The sequence below is a fragment of the Temnothorax longispinosus genome, chromosome 2, assembly GCF_030848805.1.
Source record: "Temnothorax longispinosus isolate EJ_2023e chromosome 2, Tlon_JGU_v1, whole genome shotgun sequence".
Taxonomy (NCBI): Eukaryota; Metazoa; Arthropoda; class Insecta; order Hymenoptera; family Formicidae; genus Temnothorax; species Temnothorax longispinosus.
In genome coordinates, this window is record NC_092359.1 from 2141926 (window position 1) to 2160977 (window position 19052).

The 19052-nt window shown below is 50.1% G+C and overlaps 1 protein-coding gene across 1 annotated transcript in view; it reads left to right on the forward strand.

Moving 5' to 3' along the window:
- The first annotated feature begins 324 nt into the window (after window positions 1-324).
- The window catches only part of Sog (short gastrulation), a 29415-nt gene continuing 10687 nt past the window's right edge, over window positions 325-19052 (forward strand). Inside the window, exons 1-3 of the mRNA XM_071771043.1 lie at window positions 325-2100; window positions 14543-14646; window positions 17700-17829. Of these exons, the coding sequence (XP_071627144.1) occupies window positions 1971-2100; window positions 14543-14646; window positions 17700-17829 (364 nt within the window). The 5' untranslated portion in view covers window positions 325-1970. The remainder of the gene's footprint in view (window positions 2101-14542; window positions 14647-17699; window positions 17830-19052) is intronic.

A 19052-nucleotide genomic window follows, 5' to 3' on the forward strand; every position in this document is an offset into this window, starting at 1 on the left:
GCCGGACGGTGATTCGTTATACCCGCTACACCCACCGCGCGCGCGATCGAGGTAACACACGCCGGACGACACGAGTTCTCTCGATTAACCCTTGCTCGCGCGCGAGGCATAGCCGGGGGCCTCAGGCCCCAGGCCCCAGCCCCAGCCCCAGTCAGCGGTCGGCGGCGTCGCGCCGCACTCGGCGCACTCTCGGCCGTCCCCTATAAAAGAGACGGAGCCGAGCGGCCTGCGGGCAGTTGTCATTGCAGACCTACCGGAAGCGTTATCTGGGAAAGCGCCGATCTCTCTCGACCGAATCGATAAAGCTCACCTTTTATATCGCATGTCGTTTTCGGGTACGTTGACGAGATAACGGCAACGGTTATCGCGGCGATAATCGTTCGGCGCGAATCTTTTTTTTTTCCTCGCGAGAAGAATCGGTCGAGAGAGAGGGAGAGAGAAAGAGAGCGCGCGGTATAGCACGTGGCTGCGGACTATTATAAGAGAGGAGCGGGCGCGCGACGCCAGACAGAGCGACGCTAACGTTGGCAGAGGCGTCGGTGGCAGAGAGGGTCGCCCGTCGTCGTCCGCGCCGCGGGGGAGCGGGCAACCGTACGAAAGTGGTAAAGCGTTTTATATTAGGCGTGACGCGCGTGACGCGCGCGGCTCTCGGCGATCGAAAACTCGGTCGTGGCTCGCGACGCGCGGAACCCGCTGATCCCGCTTCCCGGTTCCTCGCGCGATCTCGCGATCTCGCGCGCGGAGGAGGACACGGCACCGGGGAGCACGGGCGCGCTCGCGCAGGAGGACCACCTCCTCCTCCTCCTCCTCCTCCTCCCACCAGGGAGGAGTTGACCAGACGGCTCGCGGTCAGTCAGTCAGTCAGTCGGACGTTTGCTATCCGATACGCTTGGCGCGCGCGGCGCAACTCGTGGTCGGGAAATCAAATCGGTGCCGGCCGCACCGTGTGTCAGTCGCAGACGCGAACCGGCGTTAACACCGCGAGGTAGAAGAAGCGGCGAAAGAGGTATACGGGAATAAGAGACGCGAGAGAGCCACACGCGGGTGGCAAGAGAGGGCGGAGTGCAGGGGCGCGAAACGAGACGGAAGAGGAGGAAGAGAGAGAGAGAGAAGAGCCGACGACACGACGACGAAGCAGCCGCCGCTCCGCTCTCCCGTGTCTCTCCGTCTCTCTCTCTCGGGGCGCTCTCGTAGCGCGCGGCCGTGTACCTACTACGCTATACCTACCACCTTATAAAACGCGCGCCGCAGCCCGCAGTATCGCGCGCTCTCGTGGTGGCCGGCCGGCGGTGGTGCGGAGGGGCGCGCGAGGCGCGAGACGCGAGGCGCGAGAGGAGCGCGAATCGAGAGATCGCTCGGAGTAGCGGCTCGGAGTTGCGTTGCGAGAGAGCGCGGCGCGCGAGACCGGGAGGCTTTCTCGCCAGTTGTTCGCTTCGCCTCGTTCCCTCCGCGCGCGCGAGAGAGCTCGTGTGTTTCCTATATGTGTGCTTGCGCGGTAACGCGGAACGTCCGCACGTGAGGATCGCGTCTTGGACCTTCGGTATACGTACCACCTCGAACGCCGACAGTGCCGACACGCCGAATAGGAATAATAGAGGCGACCGCGCGACGCGTCACGCGCTCGTTCGAGATACACAGCCTTTCAAAACGCTTTTCCTCTCTCTCCCTGTTTTTCTCGGCGGAAGCGCGAAGGGGTAGATTACGTGGTGCAGAAAAGTTTTGTGCAGTGAACGGTCGTTAATAGACCAGTGCCGCGGGGCTTCGACGACGAGGAAGGAGACCGAGAGGGAGAGCGGGAGGGAAAGAGGAGGAAGACGCGCTATATACGTAAGGCACCGGTGCGAGTGCCAGGACCGTGTGCGAGAGAGTTAGCGGCTGATAAACCGGCGGAAGGAGAAGAGGAAGACAGAGAGAGAGAGAGAGAGAGAGAGGATTAGGGTGGCCGCCGCGAGAGACCGAGAGTCGCCAAGATGCATCTCCACGGTGGTCTGATGCTGCCGATCCTATTCATCGTCGCTTCCTGCCCTTTGACGCTGCGCGCGCGAAAAGTCGCACCCTTGATCGAGGACGACTGGGCGAGGAGACCGCATCGGCCCGCCGGTAAGTAACGATCCATAAATCTTGTTTACCTGTTGTGTCCAACCCCAAACAACAACGCCAACGGTCCCTATCGACCGGCACGATCTTCCGTACCCGAAGGGAGGGCACCATCGAGACAAACGTCAAACGGAAGCCCTCCCCTTCCTTCTTCCGGTCTCGCACCTCGCACCTCGGCTCTCTCTCTCGCCGAGAGGTTTCTCTCGATCTCCGTTCCCCGTACGTACACGCCTGGTCGGTCGATTTTCGCCCGGTTGTCGCCTGGGAGCGGTCTCTTGTCCTTTAAAGGTTAGAGAGGCGTCTCGTACGTGTGGCGAACGCGGCTATACGTACGTGCCGCTCTCGGACTCTCCGCGACTCCGTTCCGAGAGCGCGACCGCGAGCGCGACGGTCTTACATAATGAGAAACGCGCGCGGGAAGAAAAAGAAAAATAAAGAAACGGAGGAAAAAAAAAGGAACAAGAGACGGGGGGAAGCGGTGGGCATCGGCGCGCCGTGCCGTGCCGGCGACCGAGTGCACATCCGTGACGTGCCTCCCCCCTTCCCCCGTCGGCTGATCATAATGCTTTCCTCGCGACTCGCAGGCCACCGCGAGATTACGCTTTCACCGTGTGAAACGTGTTCCTCTCCGTACCCGCGCCGCGGGATCGCTAAAAAACGTGACCTTCGTCCGCGCCTCCGTGCTCCGTGTGCGCCGCGTGTCGGCGCCGTCGTGTTTTTGGCGAATTTGACGAGATTGACGTAAGATAACAATCGTTTCGACGGCGAAGGCTCTCGCCGCGCCGCGGCCGCGCCGGTTCGTCTTTTATTTTTAAAAATTGGCAAATTGCTGCACGTCGTTATCGATATTGAATCTCCCGCTCTTGTTATCTTCACGAGTTTTCGAAATGCAAAATGTGTCATACCTATTTGTTTGATATTTTACCCAGCTTGGAAAAGTAAACGGTAAAAGAACAGTTTTCTACTTGACAACGTAACGTTCAAATATCTTTGAGAATTGTTGCAGCGAGAAAGAGAGAGAGAGAAAGAGAGGGAGAGGGCACAAGCGGAGAGAAGAGGACGCGAGTAGCTCGTTTCTCTTCTTTATAAGGATCTAGCAATGTCCACCGGCTTGCTCGTGCCCTCTTTTTCCCTCCGCCAATTCCATTCTTCTTACACGCGGGTTTCGTTTACCCGTTCTAGTTTATTTCTGTCTTATTTAACTATCCCGTGTCTCTCTCCTTTATCGGACGCCCCGTCGGTCGGTCGTCGATACCGTAAACGCCCGTCGCGTCTACCAGCGTGTTTACACGCGCGCGAGGAGGACGGAAGGCCGAAGGTTCGCATTAATTCGAGCCCGAACGAAACGCCGCCGTATACGAGATTGCAATGATAATCGAGGCGTCGCTTTTCTGGCGACGACGTTTTTGAAAACAGTAACAACCAAATAAATATCGTCTGGCATACAAATTCGATCGTCCAATGCCGCGCGCGCGTTTGCCGAATAATCAAACGAGTTTCGCGAAAGTTTCGGTTTAAGGAAACCACCTGTTGATCCACAAATAATTTTGCGACAGTAAAAAATTTTCTTCTTCGTTTCGCTTCACCCGCTGGAGGTAGTTCCGGGCGATTTAATTACCGCTGTACCTAACGTTATGATATTAGGAGATATTAGGAGATGGGGGAGATTTATATAGCTGCTATTCAACGGAAAATTGGATGCCTGGGTGATAATGGGGCCGGCCAATTGTGCGTTCGCAAACTCGCCTCGATTGATTTCTGCTGGCTGTCAGCTTAAGTCTGCTCAAGCTGTCGACCCTGATATTTTTCGTGGACCGTACTAACCATTTTCGGATCGTTCTTAATCACATCCGCGTATTAAAAGTAAATTCATTAGCCAGGTTACTCTGATTTAATACGGAGTGTCCTTCTAAGGAATCAGAGACCGTTCTGCGACGAGAAAACTTTTCATGTTTTTTTTTTTTCATGGACGAACGTCCATGGTTTTCGAATAATTGTACGATTATAAAGTCCCTTAAAATTTTTTGAAAACTGTTTTTATAAAATGGCGAAAGAAATTCTTATAACATATGGCGTGGCACCTGCGTGAATCGAGAAATAGCTGTATATGCGCTTTATACGTGTCGTTTTTGTCGAAACCCGGAGAGAGGCCTATTTTTCTTTTTTCCTTCTCAGATTTCCACCCTCTTCCTACGGATCTCCTTTCCTCGCCTCGAAACACTTCTCACGGAACACCTGTTAGGCGTTACCACCGATGCTAATCTCAATTAGTATTTATCGCCAAGGTGGCGACAGGGAACGATCGCGCGTTTCTACAATAATATCGTCGAACTCAACGTCTGTGTGTCTTTTACTGTCGCGTCTCTGGGGCGCGACGCGTTTCCGTGAAATTGTCTCCTTGTCTCTCGATAATATAACTTCGGTTTAACAACACACACGATAATCGTATACGCGCGATACCACCGTCACGAGAGAGGGAAACGGACGAGACGAGCCGGACAGATTTCGTCCGATAAAATCTTTAATCGCCGGGGCATCGATTTCCGGCGTTTATAATTCACCTGAAGTTCGAGTTTCGAGTTCCCGGAAAGGGAGAATGTTTTTGCATTATTTTATTTCCTCGACCGGAGAATCCTCGCGTTACGCCGCGTAAATCAGTTAACAGCACTTTTCAAACGTCGTCGCTTTGAGAACCGGTCTGTCCGTGTGTATAAACATTAATTTTAATACGCGATCGGCCAGAAGGGAGGTACAAGCGGCGAGAGGTTTCGGGCCGAAATCTGTCGAGAGAGAGAGCGAGAGAGAGAGAGACGAGCGTTTGGCTGAGGAATCACTATGCGTCTCATTGTTGCTCCCCGCATTCTCGGATTCGACCAATTTCTACCCAATTTCATACGATGGCAGATTACCTCGGAAACGCGTGTTTAAAAACGCCTGAAAGTTTTACATAAATGGGCCTTATTCACGTGGCGGCGGCGCGGGCGGCGCGATCGAAACCCTTTCCTCGCCGGTCGCCCTCGCGGAGAGGAGCGCGTCGCTCGATCCTCCGTACAAGATTCGCGGCTAATTGGCTGCAGCCACGAAGACAACGCCGCCGTTGTGCATTAAAGAAGTTTAGTAAGCCAATGCGCCATTTTTTCTTTTAAGTAGGTAAACGACGACGGCGTTGCACATCGCGCTCCGTAACGCGCGCGACGCGACTCCGGGATGTCATAATTCCCGCGTATAGATTGCTTTATTTAACTTCCGGATGCGTTCGATTATTGCGTTGTATTGTTTATAATAGAAACGAGAGGGAAGGAGCTGACAGAGAAAAAAGAAAGAAGAGAGTGAGAACTATTCAATTATGGGATTAAAGATATTTTATTTTTTTCCTTCTTCCTCTCTCTCTCTCTCTTTCTTTTCACGTTAATACCGATTATTATCCTTGATGTTATTCTTGAATTAATCGTATGTTATATTAATTAGTTACATTAAATTGAAATTGAAGTAATGGAGGAAAATTGTATACAATGGTACGAGCCTTGAAGGAAATGATTTCTAGAAGAAAATTATTTTCGATTAGATGTTCACGCGTTAATTAGAAGCTGACAATGTATAATCGCTAATGTGAATCAAGTCGAAGATGTTAAATGAGAGAAGAGGCGAACCACAGTGCGCGGTGCTCTGGTCCTTCGGTCTAGCTTCGATCGGTCAGATCGGCCGTAGTCACGCGATTTGTCGCCGCACTCGTGCTCGTGCGATGTGCACAGGGATTTCTCTAAAATCGTGGCAGAGTCCGTTCGTGTCTCTCCTGCTTCTTTGAGAAAGGCTGCACCGCACCGAAGAGAGGATCGTATATATTTAGACGAGCTGCAGACACAAAACGACTTACCACCACCTCCGCGACGCGGAGCGGACGGCTTCTTCGTTTCTCCTCTTCTTCGTTCTCCCCGAGCTCATTCCTTTTACTCTCTCTCTCTCTCTCTCTCTTTTCTCTCTCTCCCCTCTCTCCTCTCTCCTCCCTCTCTCATTGTCGCGCGGACGCACTTGTACGAGATCTTGTACGGCTAAGTCTGTACAAAGTAAATACCGAGTACCGGTTCGAAAATATATCGCGTTTCTTTTGCAGCGGGGCGATTTAGGGCGATCGCCGATCAAGATATCGCCTTCTACGTTCGATCGATATACTCGATTCGCGGTGAGCCCGTTAGAGCCGAGACCGGACAAGGCACGGCAGGATGCACAAAATACTATTGCCATTATCCTCAGATGACGTGGGTGCGGTGCGCGTTTTATACGTTTCCTTGTAGCGAACAGCCTTGCCTTACCGCGTAACCTTGCTCAACAATCGGAGATAGACGACAGTTGGAAAGTATAATTCAAAGCTTTCGTGAATTCGTCACGAGGCAGCTAAAATGAAACGTGCACTCTGTGCGCTACGTGACACGCTCCGTATCCTTTCCTTTGCTCCGGGGGGGGGGAAAGGTAAGCCGGGGGAAAATTAATCGGTTAGCCGAGGACAAAGATATCTCTAGCGGCTATAGACGCGACGCATTAACGAGAGCGGACCCCGAGGAACTTCAAAGTAGAACTCGCCTTCGTCTACGAGCGCAAGTATGACATAGTGCTCCGGCATCTTTTTGTCTTCATATGCTCGCTAGGTCGACACACACGTAAGAGAGGATATAAGGAGCGATCGTGAGGGCGGGAGGGAAACGGAGGAAACAAGAAAAAGGGAGGAGAGACCTTTCGCTCGGTGGACTTGATGAATCTAAAATTACGAAGGCGTTTATTTGTTGGTTTGCTCTTTTACGCTGCGTGCACCCAAGGTCACCAGACGCAACGAAACAAGATTCCTCGTTACGTATGTGCGGCATACGGTCGACGTACGTATGAATATGAGTTTAACGTGTATGCGCTGTCCCGTGCGCGCGTATGGCACCGCATTAAGGCGCTTTTTTTTATCTCTTTACCCCGCGTCTTCTTTCACCGCAAACTACCACCGGCGTCGCGGGTATACGCCAACCTTTTGTAAAAAGGTGTATTATTTTTCGATCCCTTTTAGACACGGTCCGCGCGCATGTACGAATGTAAAATTTATTTCAACAGCGCTACCTTAATATGCATATAAAATTAATTGAGATGTCAGTGCGTAATTCAATTAATTTCTGCGTCGGTGCGCGCCGTGCTGCGCTACGTTGCAACGTTGGCGCGGTCGCGTTCGAACCTATATCGCGGGTTTGACAAAAAATGGGATAAAAACATCTCATCCGCGTCGTGTACGTCTCGTAGGTGGATTTAGTGAATGAACGAAAGGCATGGTCGGTTACTTGATGTTGCGCGGGGGAGTTATCAACTCGGTCCGAGTCAAGGTTTCACTTTCTTCCGCATCGCACCGAGATTCGACCCACGTCTGGTTTTGGTGAATGGCGAATCCGCGCGGATATTTCTCATCTAACTGATTGTGAGTCTAGTTCGATATTATAATCGCGAAAATGCAATTATAATAATTGGCAACGTATCTCTCTCAAAATTCAACCGGATATAGTCTATATGGTGTGCGCGCGTGCACTGTTAAATATTAGAGGAAAATTTGAACCAATAATTTTTGAGTTAAATAATATTTTGTCATTTTTAACTACCATGTGTGTCAAAATTTATTATTTTAACATAAAACAGTATTATTTGAACTCCATTGGTTTCCATAGTTAAATTAACACATTGAGTAGGGCCAGTAGCGACTTATAAGAATGGTTAAAAATGATTAAAATTGAGTATAATTTTATATGAATTTAACAGTATGTGTATGTGTGTAGCATAATCGTATCGAATTCCGAGATCGTATTTACAGAATCTAATTGGGTCCTCGCGTCAAATTTGTCAACGAATTTTTACTCCTTTTCACGAGTTCCCAATTTTGCCGCTGCGACGCACGAAAAGTATAACCGCTAGTCAGTACCGTTAACGTCGCCTTACATTCCCACTTTACGCCGTTACTTATAGCTACTTACTTAAAATTACTAACTAAGTCGAAGATTGGCGAGTGTCGGCGTCCGCCGTTCGATACGCTCCGTGCGCCCGTCCATATCGGCTCGTATCGTTCGTATCGCGCGTATCGCGTTCATATCGCGTCCGTATCGTCTCGCTCGTGAATCCGAGAGTTAATTTTATTAATGGAGACATGCGCGCGCGCGCGCGCTGCCGTTAAGCGGTCCGCTCGTTTTTTCTAGTTTTTTTTTTAACATCTTCCCTTTCGTGCGCGGAACGCGTGCGACTCGTCCTGACTTTACGAGCCGTCGGCGTCGTCTCGATTTGTCCCTCGCGCTTCTACTCGCGCGAGATAAGATGCGTCATATCGCGACATCGCGCCGCGTTGCTTAACGTTTCGCCGCGCCGCGCCGGCCCGCTGAAATAATATTGCGCGTTACGTTTCTCTTTCTCGCGGATGAGTTTAGTCTGGACGGCTGTTCGAGAACGTTACTCTGGCGCCGCTCTATATATAGTAAACCTCGTCTCCGGAGTAATCGTTTAAATCATATATCGGAACATTTTCGCGATCCTCGTCACCGGAGATTTCGTCGCGCGGGAATGGAAAAATTTCGTCTCCTTCATTACTATTTTTCATCGGTAACGTCCCCCACTTTCGCAAGGAGCACAGTACGTGTGACGGATCTCGAACGATTAATAAGTCGCGAGTCATTGGTGCGCGGAGTGATTTCGCGGAACGGCACGAACAAACCGGCATAATCACCGCGAAATCTTCTAATTTACGTCATTACTGCGGCAGTGCCGCGCAATTACTGTTGACGACGCGTCGTCAAAATCTGTCGGGTGCCCCGGCGAGCGAACGGCAGTTCGCGATTGGTCGCTCGTTATCTATCATCTGCCGCGGGAGAGTGTTGGAATCATCATCGCGTAAATAGGCTTCCTCGGAAATTTACTTTAAGCAGACGAGAAGCTCGCCGAGGTTCTCGAACTTGGTTAAATAGAGGGTCGGGCTCGCCGCGTCGCGTCGCGCCGCGCCGGCAAGTGCACGCGCGGACGACAAACATCAGCTTCTCGGTCGAGGTGCCAAATGCATCGTTGTCGGTGCGCGCGCGCGCGCGCGTCGATTACAATGCCGATTATTATCTCAAACTATTATTATCCTATACATATTAATAACGAAAAAAAAATATGCGTACCGGTTTCGAGATACATATAGATTCTGGCTGATCAACGAACGATCCCAGCAGTTTGTGCTAAATACTTTAGCGTCCATTAGCTTAATTTAAGTTTCTTGCACATCGAAGATTTTTCTACTAAAAAGTCCGCGCGATATCCGTCTCTCTTTCTCTCCGCACTGACGCACCGCACAAAGAGCAGCGATTTGGATTGGTATCCTTGAGCGGAACCGGCAAAGACCTTTTCCTTATTCTCAGTGGCGATCGATCGTCGCTCCGATAAACTGACTCCGAACTGACTCGCTCGGAACGAAGCCGTTGATGTATTATTTATCGTTCGTACTTGCGGCGCATTCTCGCATCGTCAAGCCGGGAGCAGAAGGAAAAGTAGGTATACGTCATCGGCCGCGACGATCATCCATTTCTCATTATTTCACAGCTGTGGCGACGATCCGTAATGGGCACGGCGTATTTTCCACTGCATACGTGTATTTGCGTGTAACTGCGCGAATTATTACGCCTGGGAAAGACCGATATCTCTCCGTGAGACGGTATACTCGGAACGTTTATATATGCACTAATTATTTTCTTCGGAAATTTCTCGCCTTTGACGGATATATTTCCGTCAATTATCACGCGTCGACGATCGATCCCGTCTCGCTCGCCGCGGCCGCTGAATCAGCAGCCGGTTTTCTTGGCTCGCGAGAAAATCGACACGTGCCAGCCGTGAAATTTGGAGTAATACGAATGAGCCACTTGCCGACGTAACAGCAGTTTATTCGTCACACGGTTCTGATTTAAGCCAAGCTTGAGGCTCTGGCATAATCCCAATGCAGTTAACTCAATTACTCTTTCTCGCGCGCGCGCGCGAGAGGAAGAGAAAGAGAAAGAGCGCGGGAGAGGAATAGAAAGAGGAGCGAAAGTTTCATTCTGCCGAGAAGAGTTTGAAATGAACCGCGTCTTGTTCTTTCGTTCGTTACGAAGAATATCATTACTCGTTTCAATTCTCGAAAACGCGCTTCTTTTATCCCAGATTTTCCTATATCTATAATACGATACGATTACGTCGCTTTCTTGACCGGCTTGAAAAAAAGGAGGAAAAAAGGAACGCTGTTTACCGGTTGATTGAACGTCACGCGCGGGAGGAAAAACGACATTTGCCTCCAATGTATGTAGGTCTTACCTGATATTTCGTCTGACGGGGTCGGCGTATTTACATATCGCGCGCGTACTCCACGTGCGTACACGTACTCCGCGTCGCGGCAGATATGCCACCGCCGCCGTCGCCGCCGCCGTCGTTTATCAGCACGGCCGTCGGACGACCGACGGAGGGATTGGCCGAAAGGCTTGGCGAACATGAATGCATCGCATTACGCGTGCACTGACTTTAAGCCGCGGGCGCAAGGTCGGCATTTCTGAGCCGCGCGTGACATCACGTAGGTATATACGGGCGACATATACCTGTACATACCTGTACCTGTATACACGCGGAGATGAACGCGCCTGTCGAACGGTTTATACACACGGAATGCTTTACATACGCGCAAATATGTGTATCGAATAGCGTCACCGGCAGAATTGAATTAGAGAGAGAGAAGGAGAAATAATAGAGAGGAGTATTTTCCTGTTACATAAATTGTATGAAATGACATACCCGCGTTTCTCTCCGTATCTTTATGAGATACGTAAGCGAGAGGGGGAGAGACAACGCGTGAGTGAGATCGCGGTGGAAAGAACGCATCGAGAAACACGAGGCTGCTCCAGAACCGATTCGCGAGACGACACGCGCGAAGATATTTAGAAGCAAATAGCGACCTCTTTCCGAACGTTCGTCGCCGATCGGGCGAGATGCGCGACGAGGCGAGATGAAATTCAATAACGCAAAAAATCGGGTCGAAGCAAGGGGTAGAGGGGAATGGGGGAGGGAAATAAAATGTACGGCTTGTGAGTGATGTGTCCGCGCGCTCGTGTCGCCCACGTAAATCTGCGCGCCGACAGGTATCGGGTGCGCGGCGGTTCACGCATACATAAACAATCGGGACGACACGGGGCACCGCGCGTCGCCTACGTGTCCCGTGCCCGTCCGCTTTTAGCGGAGACGTTAGAGCGTCGTCGTGAGTCGGCGCGGCGACGCGAAGGCGGTGGTCGCTCGAGAAAGTGGCGCTCGTCCGGAGCCGGTACCTTACGGAGGTAAGGGCCTCCGCGTCTCTCGGTCTAGACGAAGAAGACGCTTCACGGTCACACACGCGGCCGTTACGTAAGGCGCGACATCCGTGACGCAAATGATGCACGTGACGTACGATGCGCGCTCGACACCTCCGGGAATCGGGCGTAATTATAGAGCGCTATGCAGGTATCCTCTCTCTCTCTCGCGCGCGCGCGCGCGCCGATTACCCCGTCTCGACGAAAGTCTCCCTTCGCGGAATTAAATTTATCGCTGATTGTATTACCGCGATGCGCCAAGTGCCATTAATGAAAATCATCTAAATGATCCGACCTGCTTTCCTGGCGGAGAATCGATAAACGTTCTCGATCGACTAAACTGTGCGCGATCGAGCCGCGCGTTTGTTTTTGTCGCGTTTTCTTCATCTCTCCTCCCTCGGTTACGACGCGACGGATAACCGTCTTATGCATACGCTTCGCGTCACGATGTCACGATGCAAACGAGCGAACGAGCGAACGATCTCGCGCGCGCGCGCGATGCTAAAGGTGATGTGAAACTCGAGACGAAGCGGGTAGATGCCGAAAGGCGAGAACGAGTGGTGGAGAGAGCGGGAGGCGAGGGTACGAGCGGATAGACGTCACGTTCGTAAATCTATCCGAGAAGGATACAGAAGTGCGAGTGGTCGGCGGGGGAGGAGGGTGTGGAAAAGCGAAAAACGAAAGGTGTAGCACGTGTTTGCCATTCGCTTAACCGCCTCCTTAGCGGATTACGAGTCCAGCGCGCATTCCGTTGCACGCACACGCGCGCTCCTCTTCCATACGCTCGCATTATTTATATTAGCGAGCGAAGACGTACTCATGGCACCGCATAGCGCGAACTACATTTTATTTTCTCTCTCCGGATTTCGGCTCGCGCGAGGTCGGGCGTCGATTTTAAGCGCGGCGCCCGTGATTCAGGAGGAGTGTCGTGAGAAACGATCGTCGGTTTAATACATATCGTCGACGGATCATTATCATTATCGGCGAATATATCGCCCGAGAACACGGATGCGAGGATTACGAGTGCAAGTATAATTGCTACGTCTTCTCGAGTGTTCCCGATAGGCACTCTCCGTCCAAATGATATTACCGCTTTATTAAGTTCCGTGCTCCTCCACGATTAGAATTCACGTCTCTTCGATACGCGTGTGGACGATACGATAGTGCGCGTACACGTGTGCACAGGCACACGTATACGCATGGACAAAGGGGAGAAATTTATTTCGCCCGTTGCGTTGGCAAGAGGCGTACGCGCGGATGAGTTGCGAGTACGTCGCGGCGGCGCGTCGTTACTAATTCTCCAACCCAAACAACACCGCGATTATTCGTATACAAAGTCGCGATAATAACGATCGCTGAAAGTGGCCGCACTCGTGTCGGGACTCTGTCGGGGAAACTCGATTTATATTAACACGCGTGCACGCGGAGAAGCGTGTCGCGTCGCGCGAGAAAGCCACCCCGGGTGAGAAACGAGAGAAACGGGAGGGAAAAGCCGAAGGAACCGTCGCTATCGAGAAGAGAGATAGAGAAAGAGAGAGACATGGAGAGAAAGAGAGAAAAGAGAGGAGAGACCTAATACGCTTCACCTTACCGCGCTATGCCGCGTGACTCGCATATTTTCGATGCGGTAGCTTGTGTCGTGGCTCTCTCGGACAGCTCGGACTCCTAGTTACTTAGGGCCGCGACTTTGCGCTTAGAACGACTTAGCGCGCGCAGTGCAATGACCTCGTGCAAAACGGGCCTCTCTCCATTTCCCTTTCTCTAACACTCGCACATGACCGAGTTCTCTCTTTCTCTCCCTCTCTTTCTTCTTCTCTTTGCAATGGATAGTTTTTGAGTATCTTGGAGCGATGATCACGAAAATTCCGCTAACGTATATATTTTTTTCCAACATTATCTCTCTCCTTTTCTCTCCCTTGTCCCCTATGTACATATAGGCGTACGGATATCTACATATTAAATATTTATCTTTTTGTTTGATATTTACATGAATAAAAAAGATCGTTTCATCTTTTTAAAAGACCGCGTAGAACCTGTATAAGAGTCAAATTGATTTTTCCTTTCGTTTTACATTAAAAACAAGATACGTATGCCTCGTGTAAAAGTGCTTTTATAATAATGAATCTTGATATCAATCCCGCCAATCTCGGATTGGATGTAGAACTGTGGATTATTATAAGAGAAAAAAAGCCAATATTACGATTGCTTCGCAGAAATAAGGACACCGCGCGAGACGCATGCGCGCGTAATACAAACGCAAATGATTCCCATCGCGTTATTTTCGGACGGAAATGAAAAGACGAGCGGCGGAAGATAATTACATCGCTAATAAGCTTGCAATCTCTCCGTTTCCTTTTCTTCCTGACGAATGAAGACACGAGTCTAAAGAAATATCGGCTGCAAGAGACGGCCGATATCGTTATCGATTTAATGAAGCGTATTATTACATGTTTTGCTACTGGCTATCAGCCAGCTTGTTGTAGGAGATAACGGTCTCGTCTTTATCTCTTCTCTCTTCGGGATTTACGTCTCGCGCTCTAAAGCCAATCCGACAATCGGGATTCGGTGCGGCAAGTCGGAGAGAGACTCGTCCACTTTGTCACCGACCGCGGCATCGACCAGCCGGTTGCACACGGCGCGTCCGTAATGCGCAAACAAGAGCCCGGAGTTTTACATCGAGGATAAATGATGTCGCCGCATTTCACACGACACGGCGGTTTGCGAAGTGGCTTGAATGAACGCGCGACGCATATATTGTCGATGAACGCGAATGAATATGCGCGTGGATCAATGTATGTACATACCGAGCGCGTTACGTTACACTCGCGTCAAATTGCGCCTCATTCGTCGACGATGGCAACGGAAGTGCGTCAGCGTGGGGCGAGCCGCGTTTTCGCGCCTAAAATATATCCTCTTTTCCCTCTCCGACCGCTGATATCTTGTTTAATGTCCGCGATAGGCAAGCTCGCTAGTAGCGTAGCGCCAGTAATCGATAAGATGACATTTATGCTTATGCGATTTATCTCGCTAATGTTATTAGACGATAATGCGGCAACCGATGACGATTAGTAATGACGATGTTTTTCTCCTCTTTTCAGAATGCATGTTCGGCAAGCAGATTCGCGAACTGGGCTCGACATGGTTCGCGGACTTGGGCCCGCCCTTCGGAGTCATGTACTGCATCAAATGCGAGTGCATACCGGTACGTGTGTTGCAGCATTTTTATCTTTATTAAAAAAAAAGAAGAAAAAAAAAGGAAATAACTCACACTACGGCCCGCATTGAAATGTGTAGCGTGTCGCGCATGTAGCGTTCGGCGCACACGTAGTGTTTAGTAAACAATCAGTACCACGCCAGCATTTATTAACATACATGAATAAAGAGCGACGCGTGATTCGTACCCTCTCTATCCTTCGCCTTCGAATTTATTGTCGAGAAACAACGCTATAATCACATCTCAAGTACTTATTACTTTGCGTTCGCGACGCCCGTTATTTTTTTTCGCCTCCTCCTTTTAAGTCAGATCACATCGATGTTTACCGAGAGACGTGGTATGTCATAAAAAGTCTTGTAAAACAGAGAGGATAATTTTCTATCAGGCTAAATCTCAACGTGGCGCACGCGCGCGCGCAGCGACTCGTGTATCGTGTGTATACATTCTTGTAATTACGGTATACCCCGGTTCGTTGCGCGCGACGTATAATTTAGCATCTCGGGGCGTATAAATGCCACGATATTGACACAAAGGTGACGTATATCAAATGTCGAGAGACGTCGGATCCGAAACGTCGCTCCGCGAGCGGGTGGGGGGAGGGGGGCGCGAAAAAATGTCAACGGCAGTCGACTCGCGAACGCGCGCGTGCGTCACGAAATACGCACGGATACATATTTATTCGAGATCGCGCAATAATCGTCATTTATATTCCGATTGTACGTGTTCCTCTCCCTCACCTCACCTCCCCGTGACAGCGCAACGAGTGCTCGATGCGCAATACCGAATTCTTCCATTTCGCGTTTACATGCAGTAAGTAAACGATAACCGCGATTGTTCATCCGGTGGTGTAATCGTATAATTAACATTCGTGTCGGGCGGCCGCTACGTCGCTTGTAAATACAAAAGGAAACATTTGTTTTAACGCGCATTACGAACGCGTGCTACGCGCGACCGTAGTGCTTCTTCTTGCGACCGTGCGCAATTAGCTTTCTTCCCTCACGCGCAGACGTTTCATTGGCGTTCGCCGATTTTTTTTATCTCGCGCCTTATCGCCGTTTAATGCACGCGTAAATGCCGCATGATGTTCTCTCGTAAAGTATCTTATGTTCTCGAATACCTTTTCTACATCTATTTTTTTTTCAATAGTATTAGCACATAGCGCGCCTACCACGTTTTTCAAATATTTAATTTACTAATTATTATTTTGATTATCATTAGTTTCGTTTTTCTCTTGTATCATTCTAATCACATATCACTTATTCCTTTTTCGTTACGCGCGATCTATTTTGTTACATATGAAAATTATCAAAGCTTTGATTGATGGAAATATTTATTTCTGATAATATATCTCAATTAATTTTTCCGGCTTAAACTTTCGATAAATAAATTGTCAATTTTTATTATTATTTAAATACTGCCCAAGTACTATTTTAATATTATCTAAATTTTTTAACACCACGTGATATTCTGTACAAATATAATTTCATACTTCTTGTATTCCTTCTATTGATTAAAAATGATATTTTTCAACATTCTTGAAAATTTCCGAACATGGTAAATGCGTTACGCTCCTACGTTAAATGAAATTGAAAAGTATTCGGGATCAACTCCCGAGAACGTTTCAATCGTTGTTGATCGCGAGTCTCGAGTCCGGTCGTTATGAGAATTTCGAGCGCGCCGAATCGTTAAATCTTAATGTGGAAATGTTGCGGAATTTATGCGTGCACTAAACGACGATAAAGCGAGCGATAAGTAATCGGTGTAAATGCTAATGAGACGCTATCTGATGAGTTTACCGAGAAGAGAAAATTAATTATACGGTCGCGCACACAAGGAGAGGTGTACGGTACCGCCTTACGTACGGCGCCATTAAAGTCGCTAGAGTACGATCAGATCATTAGAGACCCCGCGAGGAGTTCTAATCCTTCTCGTAATGTGGCAATAACAGGAATGATCATGAATGAGAGGATAATATTTTTGACCGGCGAAGAGGCGATTCGAGGAACGCGTAAAGCCGATTCCGTCCGAATTTCAAGTCGAATTTTGCGGGCACCTCGGATAGCGGCGCGCGCGCGAGGTTAAAATCCTTCTTTCTTCAAAGATATATTACGATCGACCGAAAAGATGGATGGTACGGAGACGGAAGAGAGGCGGGAGACGCTGCGGCGCGGCGGCGCGCTGTTATGTTCGGCTCGTGGACGAGGAGCCGCGAGAGAGCGCGGCCTCTATTTTTAGACTTCGGAGGAATGACAGTCCCTCTTCAGTGTACATGAGGAGCTATTGATAGGTCGTGGTCTTGGTTGGTGGAAGAAGCAGACGCGTCGCGTGAATCACACGTCGCGGCGAGAGAGAAGCCATGTCTCCTCACCTAAAGTCGTCGGAGCGCGATGTCGCGCCGATGTCGCGGACGTTGGACGCTCATCCCCCGCTCATCCCCGCACGGGGATGCCCGAGAAGTACGGGTCGACGCGATCTTGAGGAGTAGCCTGTTAATCATCGGCTTTGAGAGCTTAATAAATCGTCGTGCTCGATAGCGGGGAGGTTTTATTCGCGTGCCGCGACGTTCCAAATTCGCTGGCAGCAGTCGCGGCTGTTCCTGACAACTCCAAGTCGCGATCGCGAGATATAATCCAGCTCGCTCCTTTCCTCCCGTCGAGTCAATCGCGTCGAAAGTGCGTCGTTTCACGCTTCAAGAATGCCACGCGCGCGCCGCTCTATAAAACCACCGACTTAATTCTTCTCCGTAACTGGAACGACGCGACTCGCGGCCGCACTTTTAACAACTGCGTCGCACTGCTACCGCGTGTCACAGTCTCGCAAACGTCCTTTCCATCGTCGCGCCGAGGCGCGATCAAAAGTAACGCGAACAAAGTAGAGATTAGGACGAAGTAAAAGGGGGAGATTCCCGAAAATATAGCACGCGGACACCTCGTGCGTGTCGCGTACGCAAGAAGAAGAAATCTCTTCTATCTCGAACTCGAAAATCATCATAATAATAGTTTGATTTAATTTTTACCAGCGGTTGTCGTTTCTGCTTTCAGGTGCAAAAGAAACGGCGGATCATCGCGAGAGTTCAATGCCGCAACATCAAGAACGAATGCCCGAAACTCACGTGTGACGAACCAGTTTTACTCCCGGGTCGATGCTGCAAATCTTGTCCCGGTGACTTCAGTAAGTTACGCAATATAGCACATCCGTATTATATTTTTCACCTCGCCGCGATTATTCCCGCGGTTAATCTCTTTTTTTTTTCCCCGGTCGCCAAGAGTGCGGAAACGGTGAGATAAGCTGAGATAAGATTTTTACGCGATCCACCATGTACATCTATATTGTCCCTCCTCCTCCCTACGATACGTTATCGGGAAAGGAGTCGCCGTATGGCTCTCGAGTATCTCGGCTATGCGATTTCCTCCATCCGCATTCTACTACGACTAGGGCGATACGCGGATCGGCCACCGCGAAGAGAAATAGAATGCGTTGCCCAGCCTCCCGCCCGCCGGAGGAGCGGTGCGCGCTCTCGAAGAATTTGGCCCGTGCCGCCCGATGCAGTGAAAGTAGTATATATGTTATCCCGCGCGCTGATAAGGCTACCAGATAAGGCTCGCGTGCGCCAGCTCCAGCGCGACGGTAATGAGCGCGAATTGGCGAAACCGAGCTCCGCTTCGAATATAGCGATTACTATCGGCCTTTACGGTATTGCCTCGCATTTTATCGCGCGTAGTTTGTTTACTCGAGGAAATCGCAAATTGACCCGTTAAATCCCTTCGTAGTCTTAGAATGACCCTCGTAATCGCCGTCCGCTATCGGCTGCCGCGTTTGCTCGCGGTACCTTCTGCCCGTATCACACTAGGCGATTGGCGATTGCGTTTACGTTTGCGTCTACGTCTTTTGACCAATCAGAACGGAAATCGCAAATCGCAATCGCCAGCAGCTACTTTCTGATTGGTCAAGAGACGTAAATGCAAACGTAGACGCAATCGCCAATCGCTAGTGTGATACGGGCATTCGGAGATATCGATAACCCGGGGACCAGGTATCCTCTCCCCATTTCCCTATCCATAAATATATGGGTGAGCGAAGAAGAAATCGGAGCGAAACGGTTTACCTAGCGGTGAAGAGGATACAAAAAAGGGACGGATGTGAGAGAGAGGAAAAAAAGAGGAGGAATTAGCGCGGGGAAGATTGGCCGATCGTGGTTTCTCTCTCGAGAGAGGGAACTCGAGTTCGTAATCGGTGGAAGAGGTGCGGAGCGAGAGGGGACTGGGGACGGACGCCACGGTTTAGCACCATGGCGCCGGCTATATTACCGCATGGCGTCACTTCGATTAAGCCGTGCAATCTAAATGTAAATATTAGCATACGTAATGATCGGGCATAACGCGCGCGATGGGGAA